General features: G+C 40.7%; 1 protein-coding gene and 1 pseudogene across 1 annotated transcript; both read left to right on the forward strand.

Moving 5' to 3' along the window:
- The first annotated feature begins 9,595 nt into the window (after window positions 1–9,595).
- LOC147419921 (uncharacterized) lies at window positions 9,596–10,568 on the forward strand (annotated as a pseudogene).
- A 99-nt stretch (window positions 10,569–10,667) lies between these two features.
- LOC147419922 (uncharacterized) lies at window positions 10,668–12,690 on the forward strand. The gene is made up of 9 exons (XM_086505859.1): window positions 10,668–10,784; window positions 10,898–10,960; window positions 11,319–11,417; window positions 11,512–11,619; window positions 11,704–11,886; window positions 11,996–12,085; window positions 12,161–12,223; window positions 12,475–12,519; window positions 12,622–12,690. Exons 1-9 carry the CDS (start codon window positions 10,668–10,670, stop codon window positions 12,688–12,690), a joined length of 837 nt encoding a protein of 278 aa, XP_086361985.1.
- The last annotated feature ends 293 nt before the right edge of the window (window positions 12,691–12,983 follow it).

Genomic DNA, 12,983 nt, shown 5'->3' on the forward strand with positions numbered 1-12,983 from the left:
TTTAGGCGCATTTGGGTTATAGGGGCATTGGGAAATCAAGTGATCTATGCCACAACGATTACATGTGAGTATTGGCATTGCAGACGTGCTCCCTTGATTCATTTGCATCTGTGCAGCATTCTTTTGCAGCCTAATAGGGCACTCCGCTGCCCGATGTGGTCCACCACACTCGTAGCATTGAAGAGGTGGCCTCTTAGCCTGGGTGTTGATATTTTGACCTCTGGATGTGAGAGCAGCAGCTTGATAAACCGGCTTGACTTGCCCCCAACAATCTTCCATGTAGTATATAGGACACTCTTCCAATGTATCAAGTCCGTAGGCAATACTAGTGTCTATTTCCTCCTCACAGCCATCTGCATAAGCATTTGATGGCTCGCAACCCACTTGGTTCATAGGGGCGACTCTTGGATGCAGGGGCTGCGGTCCTAGCACAGGAGGTGGTAGCGGTGTAGCTTGTACAACATTTTGAGGTCTAGGGACCATGTGTTGCGGTAGTTGCTCAACAGGTGGAGCAGGCATCAATACAGGAGCTCGAGGTGCATCCGTCCAGGCTACAGGTGGTCTATTTGCCATAATGTGTTTGATCATTAAACAATCCTTAGCTTGGTGACCATACCTACCACATGCGTTGCAATTTCCATTAAATTTTACTCTAAACATAGGGCACTCACTAGTGCTATGTGGACCTAAGCAAATGGAACACCATTGTTGCTCCCTTCTTGGATACATGTGACTATTTTGAGGAGGTCGATTATCCTTAAGAGACTCTTGGATTGCCTTGGTGAGGTCTATCAAGAATGTCTCAAATACCTTTGGCTCATTGGCAATGGGCTTTGCAGTCATGGGTTCATACTCAATGGCTTGTGAGCTAGTGGATCTCGTGTCAGTAGACACCCTCATGCCTGCTATCATCAAGTTGTCCTCTAATTGGATTGCATTAGCAGTGACATCTTCCCAGGTTGTGATACCTCTAATCACTAGTCCATTATAGATTCCTTCATTCCTCAACCCTTGAATGAATCGATCAAGCAGTTGGTTATTGTTGAAGCGCTCATTTATAGGGCAGCGAGAGTTTAAGTGCTTTAGACGACTAATGAAGTCCCTTACTGACTCTCCTTCCTTACATTCGGCCTTCTGTAGCTTAGATGCTACACCCCAAAGCACACCTTCTCGTATGTACTCCTTTAGAAACAACCTTCGAAGGGTAGGGTAGATTGTTTTCTCGTCCACCCTTAGGGTCCTATACCAATCTCCAGCCTTCCCACTTAATGTCAAGCTTAAGGCATTGCACTTATGTAGTTCGTTGCGTTCCCCTAAGGAATCACATACTTGTTCAAACACTTCAATGTGTTTCCTAGCATCTTCGTCCCCATTGAATTTTTGCATGAGTTTGGCAATTTGTACTGCCTTACTTCTAGGCTCTCTATCAGATGCATGACGCATATTTTCCGCGATAGATCGACCTATGGTTTGAGCAAACGCTGCCAAGTCACCTATGTGAGGAGGCAGGGCCGGTGGAGGTACTCTTGGAATCATATGTGGGAGAGGGACGTGTACCGGTCTTGGCATATGTGTGGATGATGGAGGATATGGAACATAACCGGGCATAGGTCCACTCGGATAAGGGCTAGGGAGCGGCACTCGAGGAGCATAAACAAGTGGTACAATTGGAGGTGTGGGGGCCATGTGTGCATAAGGGGCTAGAGGCACATACGGTTGAGGCCCCATATTAGGTACTACGACACTAGGTAGTGGCACTGCGCTAACCGTAGATGTCATCGGTACATTCTCTGTCAGGCTTATCCCTGGAGTGAGCACTGGGTTTTCCTTAATAGAGGGTTGATCCAAGTTAGGGAAGCTAAAGTTGTCGCTCGGAGGCTCAAATTGCATAGAGACCCCAGGTGAAATGACGTAAGATGGGTCCATGGGGCTCATTAGAGGAGTCTCCATTTGTGATAGAGTAGGCTGTTGAGCCTTGCTCGTATCCAGAAATCTCATGGGGCCAGTTGAGAGTATATTTACCCCTTGGTTTTGCCTTTCTGATTGAATAATGCCATGGATAACATTACAGATCATTTTCTGTTGATCTTCGATGCTTGTGGCACTAGAGGTGGATTGTACAATCTCTATCCATCCTACATGGTAGGCGTGGCCAGAGTGTAGATCCGTCAACACCTCAGTGTGGAGGTCGTATGTCCAATGATCATTAATGAACAATCCTTCTAGAGTCGACGTGTTAACGGTTTCTTGTGAGGTAGAAGCAATGTTGCTCCCCGTGGTTTTACTTGTCACCAACGGTACTCTAGAGGGAACTTCTGAAGGAGGCAGCTCAACAGAGCCTTCTTGGTAAGAAGTTGGCAGGATATCCACATGGACACTCTTTGGGGGTGTGGGGTCCACGTGCGATGTGAAAGGAGAGTCCACTTCCCCACCCCCTTCGTGTGCTTCATTTGCATCAGGTTCCGAGCGAGTAGCTCTACCTAATGTTTCCATGAAACGGCTAAACATACTAGTACTAGGCTGTGGAGCTTCGGGAGGTGCATGGCCTTCTCTCTCAGTGTTTTGGGTAGGGTATGCTTCCATGATTTCTGAGTCGGAGGAGGAATCACTAGCGGCTATTTTAGGGTCTTGGGTGGTGCTACCTTGTGTCCCCGCTAAGGGTCTAGATCCTATCGTGGATGGGTAATGGGTGTCCGTATGAACAGAGACACCCTCAATATGCTCGTGTTCTAGCACCCGCCCAGAGCGTAAGTGCTGATACCCTAAGGTGTCAAAAAGCTGCTCTAGGAGGCCTTGTGACTAGTTTTTAGCGTGTTTTTTTTTGCTATATTTTTTAGAGCGTGTCGTGGAATGGGCCGTGTGATAGCTCGAAACGAGCGTATCGCTAGGAGGGACGGGCTGTGCTTTACAGCCCACCGTTTGGTTCTATTTTGCTCCAGAAAATCCCAAAACAGTCTTTTCCTAGCTGGGGAACTAGGCTCCAAATAGCAAGTCTAAAGGTGCAAGTGGGAAGAGAAGGGAGGAGAGTGGAGGACTTGTCCCACATGCTCTCATTCCCTCTTGAGGAGGTAGGGTATATATATAAGAGTGAGTCTAGTATATATCATAAGACTGAGGACTGAGGCTTGGGCTTGGGCTTGGGCTTGGGCAAATTATCCCGATCCCGATCTAACTTTTATACAACCCAACCCGTTCGTTCTTATAACTCACGTTTTTTATTTTCGAAAATCTAACCTCCCCCTCGCTCACGTTTTTATTTTTCGGTTTTCTTTTTTTTTTCAAAAAAAAAAGAAATTTTTTTCAGATTTTTTTTTTCATTTTTTTTTTGAGACATTATTTGGTACGCGTTTTGGTGCGCGTTGACCTCACTTAACTATTTACTGTCCCACCTACCTACTGAGCGGCTAATCAGTGGTTCACCTAATTACTAACCTACTTAATTAACTAACTGTGCGCCTAACTGTGCACAAACCAAAAAGCACAGAAAACATAGAAAATGCAGAAATTGAAACTTGACAGAACTGTGCAGTGAAAACACAGAAAATGCAAAAAAAAAGCAAGAAATGCTAACTGTGTGTAAACAGAAAAACAGAATTTTGCTAATTGTCTAACTAATACTAAATGTACGCAGCAGAAAACACAGAAAATGCAAACTGTGCGCAACAGAAAAACAGAATTAACAACTTGCAGAAAAAATACGCCTTCCTCTCCCTCTTCTTTCCTACTGCAAACCACTCATACAAGAAGCACAAAGTGCCTCTTGGGCTTAGTGCAGGGCTATTCCCCGGTAGCGGCGCCAAAAATGTGCGCTCCTTGCCGCACTGTCGAAGCAAGGGACTTGCCGATACACCGTGTACGAGCCGCAGACGGCTCCAAGCACACAACTAGTTTAACTAGTAAGCTCAAAGAGGGCAATGGTGTGTCACTCACCGCCTTATGCTCCTGCCGTAGAGGATTCCTCGCCGCGAAGAAGAGGGAGACGCCGCTACGCTGCGCTCAACCGCCTCGCCGCCGTCGTGCCGCCGCAACGCTCGATCGCACACACACTCTCACTCTCTCTCTCTCTCTCTCTCTCTCTCTCTCTCACACACACACACACACACACACACACACACACACACACACACACACACACACACACACACACGCACACACACACAAAGAGATGGTGAAGGAGAAGGTGGAGATGGAGCAAGAGCAGCTTCTATTGCACAATGAGAGAATGACTCAATTTTAGGTTTAATTGGCTTTTATGTGAGCTCACCCCATTCACACTTGGGCGCCCATGCTTAGCCAACTAACCCTAGCATGTTCGTGTTAGAGTGCGCCTCTCATCGGCGATCACTCTACCTTTCCCTATTGGACCGAGAAGCCCGGTGCCTGACTCTACTTAAATAAATAATACGGTTACAGTGTCCGTCGTAGGCGATAGGGTGTCCGTGAGCCACGAGGGTTAACACACCATCTTCGAAGGTGTGTGAGGTCTTGGGTCTGAGAACGGGGATAATTCAAGTTGTGTTTGATTAAGTGTTTTGCTTGGTGCATGAAGCTTCCATCTTCATTGCACTAGCTAATCTTGAAGGAACACAAAGAATTGTATTGTACAATGTCTCTCTTGATGGGAGAAACCATAATACAAAGCCTTTTGGAGGGGGGACCGGCTCATGCAAATCCGGTCCTCAACTGTTGTCAATAGCTTAATTTCTCTCTCTTTTGAAAGTATTGTCGATGCTATCTAACTAGGTGTTATGCTTTTTGTTGCTCTCTCCACCCAAGCACTCTTGTAATTCTCATTAGGAATCTATTCTAATGAAATGCCCTCTATGTTCATGCTAATTTCCGCTACACATAAGATTTTAGGCCATTAAATGTTACACTATCTCCCTAAAATGTTTGTGCCATGATTAAATGTGTCTGTGTATGTAACTACTTTTTGTAGTGTTTCCTATTTTGAAGATTTGTAGTCACAACATGGTTACGTTAAAAGTTGAAATTGCTTGGTTGAAACTGATCATTTTGTCAAATGCAAACTTGCAGGTAAAGTTAGTTGAGCGCTTGGTGGAATCATCTTTCGCAGATCGTGTGTTTTTTTGTAATTCTGGTACAGAAGCAAATGAGGCTGCTATAAAGTTTGCTCGGAAATATCAGAGAGTTAAAGTGAATGAGAATGGGGAATCACAGTGGTTCAAGTTTGAAAAAGAGCATTCCACTACAGAGTTTGTAGCCTTCACAAATAGTTTCCATGGGCGGACTATTGGGGCCCTTGCACTCACCAGTAAATAAAAATATCCTGCTCCCTTTGAGCCTATCATGCCAGGGGTGCAATTTGTAGAATTTGGCAATTTGGAGGCAGCACAATCTTCCATTAAACGGGGTAAAATGGCAGCGGTCTTTGTGGAACCGATGCAAGGAGAGGGTGGAATTTTTCCAGCAATGATGGCTTTCCTCAAGGGCCTGCGGAAGTGTTGTGATGAAACTGGAGCGCTACTTGTTTTTGATGAGGTACGATATCTATGTTTAGGCTTTTACTTTGCGTTTTCCTGCTGGATGTTGTAGCCAGAAGCCGCTTTTATAACACTTTTTTGAACTAGGCTATTGGTGGATCTTAGTTTTGTTTTAGTAGCATCAGTTTGTGGCAGATGGTAGCATCAGTTTGTTTTAGTAGCATCAGTTAATTTGTAGGCTTTGTAAGCGTGTTGATACTCCTAGTATGGACATATGAGGAAGCTTTAATGCCTCCATGGTCGGGAGACCAGTGGTGGCCAGCATGATCTTTGAAACAAGAATTCTTGTTCCGATTGGCCCTCACCACACTCTCCCAGTGTCTCTCGTGTTGCACTTGACAACTAGAAGTAGGTCTAAGGGCTATTCTGGGTGTAAGTTTGGTTGGTTTTGGCTGAATCCTAGGACATTTACATATATTTTGTAAAATTTTTCTTTCTTTAAGTGCTGGCCATATCTTTAATGAACATTAGAGTTTGCTTCTTGTCCTCTTTTCTTACCAATTTTAAAACATTTGTCTTGTTCTTGCTTCTTGCAAAGTTTGACAATGCAGTGCAGGCTGTTGATGATACAACAGATGTTTATGTTGTTCCATGTCGCATCTCCCTGCCCACTCAGAGGAGAGCTTGGGCTAATGCACAAGATGAAAATGTTGTGAGATTCAGAATGGATATGCCCGGGATTGCAAAAGAGAATGTGAAGGTGTATGTGGATGATGGGAAGCTACCAATCAGTGTTGTGTTATGTGCCTCGTGCCATGCTCATGGATCTGGAGCTAGGTACTATGGATAGTGTTCGAACAACAGCCCCTATGGGCAGATCTTCCACGCTGATAACTTCCTCTTGGGACAGTCTGGAGCTGGCAACAACTGGGCCCAAGGGTCACTACACCAAAGTCGCGGAGCTCATTGATTATGTCCTTGACGTTGTCTGTAAAGAGGCTGAAAACTATGGCTGCCTTCAAGGTGAGTGCCTTTAAGATCTCATTCTATCGTTCTTTATTCTATTTTATTCTATGGAATGATGTTTTGTCATGCCTTCTTTTTCATTTCTCCGATGGTACAGTTCCATTTATGTCTGGTATAATGATTTTGTTGTCAGTTTTATTTATATTTGACGATGTAGCTAGCTTGTGCAGTCATCTTGTTTGAAAATAATTTTTAGATCCTTCCTCAGTGAAGGTTTGAAAACAATGTTTAGATCTGTCCTCAGTGAAGGTTGTCAGATTTCTTTAAGTGAAATTTTCACCGCTGCTGTTCTAACTTCTCTAGCTTCCTAGTATCCCCCCTCACTTGGTAGACATTGGCTTTAGATCTACGCTCACCACTCCTAACCAGTGCTAGATTCCAAATTTGTTTCAAGCTAGCAAGGGTTTGCCACAAACTCTTTCTTCAATTAATGTTGATCTGTAAACTGTATATTGTTTCTATGCTTGAGATGTTTGTCTATACACTATGATGCAAGCTTTTGTAGTGGCAGAAGCTTCAATGTCTTCAGCATTGTGTTATTAATCCTACCGAACTGGTTGATGGTATCTTGTATACCTGGAACGACGGTTTTTTCTTTCTACTATAGCTACATCTCATAAAAAAGCTAGCTTTTCTCTACTGATCAATTAAATCTGTGACTGCCTGCTTTGAAGCCTTTGTTTTGTAGTTGTTTTGTAGTTTTGAGCTCTATCTCCCGAAGCAATTTCGAGTTCTCAACGGCTTCCTTGGGCCTCATCTTATTAAGCTTCCTCTTTTTAGACTTCTTTGGCAAGGATGATGACGATGCAAGGAGGAGTTTGTGTTGAAGCTCACGATGGGAGGCCAGCACCTTGCAAGTGAAGCAATTGCCAAACGCAGAGTGAGTTCTCAGTTCACTTTAGTCGTGGACTCATTTTTCCCTTCTCAATGCCCTTAGGCTTAAGCTATGGCGGCTGATTCTTGACCTGCTAATCAGTGACATTTAGTCCTGACGTCTCGACCTACTAGAGCTTACGTCCAAGTCCCGACTTCTTCCACTATATCCGCCAATGTTGTTGACTCCATGAGCCTCTCGTTACCTATTCGATGCATTAAATCGGCTTTTAGATCATAGTTTGAAGCATCTATCGGTAGTTACACTAAATCTTGTCACATTTCGTCAAATTTTTTCAAGGCAAGCTCAAAATCTAGCGTAGATTTTGCAAGTTAGACTCACAATTTGGGGTGGTAGTGTTGTATAACTCAATAAAGAATGTACTTAATCTCAAACTAGATGTGTGACATCATAGCATTAAAGATTTTAAGATCGTTAATTTCTTTGACATGTAGTTACAAATTCTATAGTCTCAATTTTCCACATGGTCATATGGCTTCACCGGGTGTGTTACCTTTGAGCTATAGTTTCTTGTCAAGACACGTCTAGCACACCTTGGGTCTATGTGTCACACATACACAATGTTTTTATTTTGTATATAATTACAAATATAGACACGTCTAGCATACCTTGGGTTTATGTGTCACACATACACAATGTCTTTATTTTGTATATAATTAAAAATATAGTCTCAATTTGTTACATGGTCATATAGCTTGACTGGGCGTGCCATCTTAAGCTATCGATTTTTACCTTCAGTTCTTCTAGCTATCCATATGGCTTGACCAGGTCTCTTAACTATCCATTCTTACCAAATGTGTACTTGTGCTTCTTTTTACGATAAAAAGCGTTAAATATTTTAAGGTCGTTAGTTTCTTTTACATGTAGTTACAAATTCTATAGTCTCAATTTTCCACATGGTCATATGACTTGATCGGGTGTGTCATCTTGAGCTATGGTTTCTTGCCAAGAGACGTCTAGCATACCTTGGGTCTATGTGTCATATCACCACTTTGAAGTTAGATTACTTTGACTCTATTGAAAATGTGTTTGATTTTAACGTGTAAGATAATCCTTAAATCCCAAGTGGGAGCCCAAGATGAGGTGGACAGTTTTTTTGGAAAAAGAAATTATGTGATGAAAATCCCATCTGGGAGCTCAAGAAAAGGGCTTACTGATTTTTTTTGAGAAAGAGGTCTCCGTACAAAGAAGACTCTCGCGAAATTTTTAAGATTTATATTTTATATATAAATTCAAAATTAAATACAGATGGTGCTTTTTTAAAAGTGGATTTTGCTTAAGCATAGACGTGCATTCACATCACATATAATTGTTTTTGTTTAAAAAGATTAACCTTTTAATGGGTTGTTTTGTAATGTGTTTTAATTTGATGAGTGAATTTTTTCATGGTTGTTTAAGATTATGCATTATTTGTTATTTAGAGAACAATCCATTTCATATGTGTGTCTTAAATCCCATGTGGGAAGCCTACTAAGTAGGTGGCTAGTATCTTATATTTTGAAATTGAGATTTGTATCAGTTTACAAGACAAATGCTATTTGTTTTTTGACAAATTACATTGAAATGATTGGTTTATTTTAATTTAGTATTCAATATATTTATTGCTTTTCATGTTTTTTTCTCCTAGCATCTATTGCAAATGAAAACACACTACAATGTACATTTCTATTCATTTGCAGTTCAACATGTATTTTTGCAAAAGCATGTGCTTCTAAAATTTTTATGTTACTAGTAGTGGGTCATTACATTCTGTATGAAATCCGTATGAGGGGGGATGGCTCATTGCGAGAACGCCTGTATCTTGTCCGTATGTAGGGGGGTAGGTTAACAAGTAAGATACCGTACATAGGGGGGTTTCTCTAATTTTGATGCACGTAGGTGACATCCCCCCATTACTAATAGTGAATCCCCTGGGATTGTGTGTATAAGTTTATAATTGTGTGGATGGAGAGAGAGAGAGAGAGAGAGAGAGAGAGAGAGAGAGAGAGAGAGAGAGAGAGAGAGAGAGAGAGTATTGATATTTTGCAATTGTATTTTATGTAGCAATGAAAGCATCACAAGCATTGCATTGTGGGATAACCGAAAAGTAGTAGATTTTGTGGAGGAGTTTTGTGTCACAAGCGAGTACTCCCAAGTGGTGTCATCAAGTGGCATCAACGGCAAAACACTCTTATATATGACATTCGAAGGTTGGATAGAGCTTGGAATAACAAGATTTTTGCATCGCCACATGCTTTTAGGATGGAGCAAGCATATCCTCAATGATAATCCTAGTTCACACACACATGCTCCAAGTATTAGGAGAGATCCTCGAAGGATTATTCATCATCCAATCGAAAATGAAGATCATGATCACCTACAAATGTTTCATGAGATGAAGTATCTTCACGCCGATGCTGTACGAGTGACACGCAAACAGGTTTTCTATCCATCTACCGTCAAACATGAACATTCTCTTGTAGGAAAAGCTTTCCTTAAAAAATATTGGGACAAATAACATTTTTCTTACAATGAAAGCATGAGAAAAATTGGAGGTTGGTTCAAAGAAGGTTTTGGGGATTTAGAGAAGCGTGCATTCACACAAATTAACTTGCAAAAAGATCCATTGATTTCAACTAATTTGATGGAATTCATCAAGGGAAAGATGCATGAGTTGAAAACTCTAGTGTTTGCAAAAGATGTAAAGCTTGATTGGAGTGTCAAATATGTGTATGAGAAGGTCTTAGAATGGAGGCATGCGCAAAGAAACCCAAAAAAATGTTTGTGCTTGGGAAATGTAGAGAAAATTCCTCCTTTGCTTAGCCCACTTACTATAGACCCAAGGAGACAACGGTTCTATCCCTGTCAAGATAGCTCCATGAAAGCACTCGAGGGCACCTCCATGCTCCAATTTATGAAGAGTGCTCTCACTTTGAAGATCCTCCCAAGGTATGTAAGTACATGAGTTGCTTTTAATTTTTTTCTTAAACATCTTTAATGTGAGCTCAATGTGTGTGTGTGTGTGTGTGTGTGTGTGTGTGTTTGTGAGTGTGTTTCCACAATGTTTCTTAGTTTGTGAGCTAATTTTTGATTATTTTCCTTCCATGCTATGTTGACAAAATACCTTCACAAGCTCCTCAAACATTGTGCACCGTCATGCCACACAATCTTGTGGTCAAAGGCATCCCTTTGAAGAGACTTATATGCATGATGTAAAAGATTAAAGATTATTTACAAAAAAACATTGTATTTTTATTTGGTAACTTGACACTTTGATGCATACTTTGCTTGTTTAGCCAAAGCACACCACCTATGGTGATCCCATGAGCATATCCTCTTATGCTAATCACGTAGATGAAGATGGAGGAGACCCTTTTACGAAAACTTTTGTGGAAGATTGTTATATCCCTGAGCCATTGAATGGGAGTGCTAGTACAATGGTAAGATATACATTATATGTTTTTTAACTAGATATGACTTTTTATTGTCCACTTTAAGTTTTGCACATGTCATATTTATCTCATGGTTATGCTCTCTTGGTACAAATCATAAGGATTGTAGCACCATATCTAGCGGAGGGGCTAGTTATTACCATAATGATAGCACTACAAACATGGTAAGAGTAATTAATTACATGCTGATTTATAGTTGTTAGATTACCATATTTGAGGTTCTTACTTTGTTCATTTTTACTTCTAGCTAAAAGCATGCTTTGGTGGTACAAAAAGGACTATCCTTGACAGCACCCTTGACAAATCTTTGAGTTAGAATTTCTATATGTCACATGAAAAACTACCTATCATACTATATATCAATGGATAGATCTTCAAAAGAAGAATCTAAAACCACAAGGTCCAAAAAGTTTTGACCTAAACTACAAAATTTTTACCAGTCCCCACTTTTTCATTGGTAGAAGTAAAGTAGGTCCTTTTTTTGTACCACCAAAGCACGCTTTCACCCTTCTTCTAAAATAGAATGAAGGAAGCCAAAGTTTTTGCATAGATATTGATTGTGATGACATGCAAGTGAAGGAGCACATGGTTATGCTTGAGACACAAGGATCAAAACAAGAGGTGGCCACAATTGAATCATTACAACCTCAATTATGATACTCACTCCTTGTTTAAGCATGCCACTAACTTCTAGCTTGTTTTTGTTATGTTATAGGCAAAGACTCATGGCGACCATGTGAATGAAACATTGTTATGCAAGTATGATGTGATTCCACACAAACATGAAAAGTTTATGGGGCTAGGAGGATCAAATCCATTGGCGGTTAGTCACTCAAAGTGTATGTTACTTTCAAACTTATTTTTTTAAAGATGAATTTTATGACATGATCTTATCAATACTTTTTAGGAAAAGGAGATTCTCACTAAGTTCTATAGGATCCCATTATACAATGGAAATATCCTTGAGGTGGAAGAAGCCACAATTGATGAGGTGAAGATTCCTAGTGAAGTGGTGAAAAGAAACAACAAACTTGCTAATTCTAAAGTGGAAGAGGCCACCATTACAAAGGGGGAAAAGCCAAGTGAATTGGTAAGTGGAGAACTCTTGTATAGATGACTTGAATAAATAAATATAAAAGCTTTGACACATCACCTAGTAAGTTCTCTAAACTCATACTGTGTTCATGGAAAATGTGCAGCATGAAGACCTAGATGCAACTACTTCCACCCATGTTTTTGTGGATTATGAGGAGGAAAATGTGTTGGAGTTAAATAACTCAAACCCAAGGGTATGTAAAGGCTTTTCCTACTTAAGTACCATTCCTTTTTTAATGCTTTTAGAATTGACATTTTGTGTGCTGCAGCTTTGTGAAAATCCTAATGAAAGGGATAAGGAGATAAAATTTGCAAGTATCAACAAGATGATGGTATGTCTTTAGATTTGAGACCGTGTGCCTATGTGTTCTCACAAAAAACAATGTGGTTTATGCTTGATATGCAAATGAAAAATATTAGGATTCCTAAAGACAAAAATATCAAGTCAATGAAATCTTTCTAAAAGGTCTTTGCACCTGAAAAAAGGAAAGGGTATCGTATTGATTGCATGTTACACTATCTTAAAGTTATGTAATATGGCTTAAATAAGGTACATACTAAAAAATCTTGCATTTTCTTTTAGGCCTTTAATGGCTTAATACATCAAAATGCCTCAAAGAAGAGGCAGGTAATTCCGTGCACTCTTTACACAGTTTGTAAAACTATGAAGTAGTTTCCTTTCTTATTTGTGAAGTTGCCACTTACTCCATTGTTTGTTAATTTTTTGTAGGCCTTTGATAACCTAACCAACAACTTGTTAACTAGTCCTAAGACATATGTGGTGTGGTTTTCACCTTAAATCTTACATTGGTTAAAGAGTAATGCTTATTGTAGGTCACTATCTAACAACTACTAAATGTGTGTCTATTTTTACACAATTTTGGCAGAAAGTACCTACATCAAGGTCCTCTAGGCCTATAAAGACTCCAGCAAGATTCATAGTGAGGGCGAGCTTTTTGAAATGGGGCCTCTAAACCCAAACCAATGGGCCTACCCTCACAAAATGTTCGTAAAGAGGTACACACACTACTTGGGGCACCACCTTCTTTTGGGAGTGGAGAAGGAAACCAATCAAAATAACACTTGCACACA

Source organism: Adiantum capillus-veneris, chromosome 29 (assembly GCF_014529385.1).
Source record: "Adiantum capillus-veneris isolate H3 chromosome 29, ASM1452938v2, whole genome shotgun sequence".
Taxonomy (NCBI): domain Eukaryota; kingdom Viridiplantae; phylum Streptophyta; class Polypodiopsida; order Polypodiales; family Pteridaceae; genus Adiantum; species Adiantum capillus-veneris.

Bases quoted from the DNA above. Each gene is read 5' to 3' on its own strand.
- LOC147419922 (XM_086505859.1), top strand. From the start codon at position 10,668: ATGAGCATATCCTCTTATGCTAATCACGTAGATGAAGATGGAGGAGAC. The intron at 11,887-11,995 runs GTAAGTGGAGAA...GAAAATGTGCAG, and splicing joins GGGAAAAGCCAAGTGAATTG to CATGAAGACCTAGATGCAAC. The intron at 12,520-12,621 runs GTAATTCCGTGC...AATTTTTTGTAG, and splicing joins ATGCCTCAAAGAAGAGGCAG to GCCTTTGATAACCTAACCAA.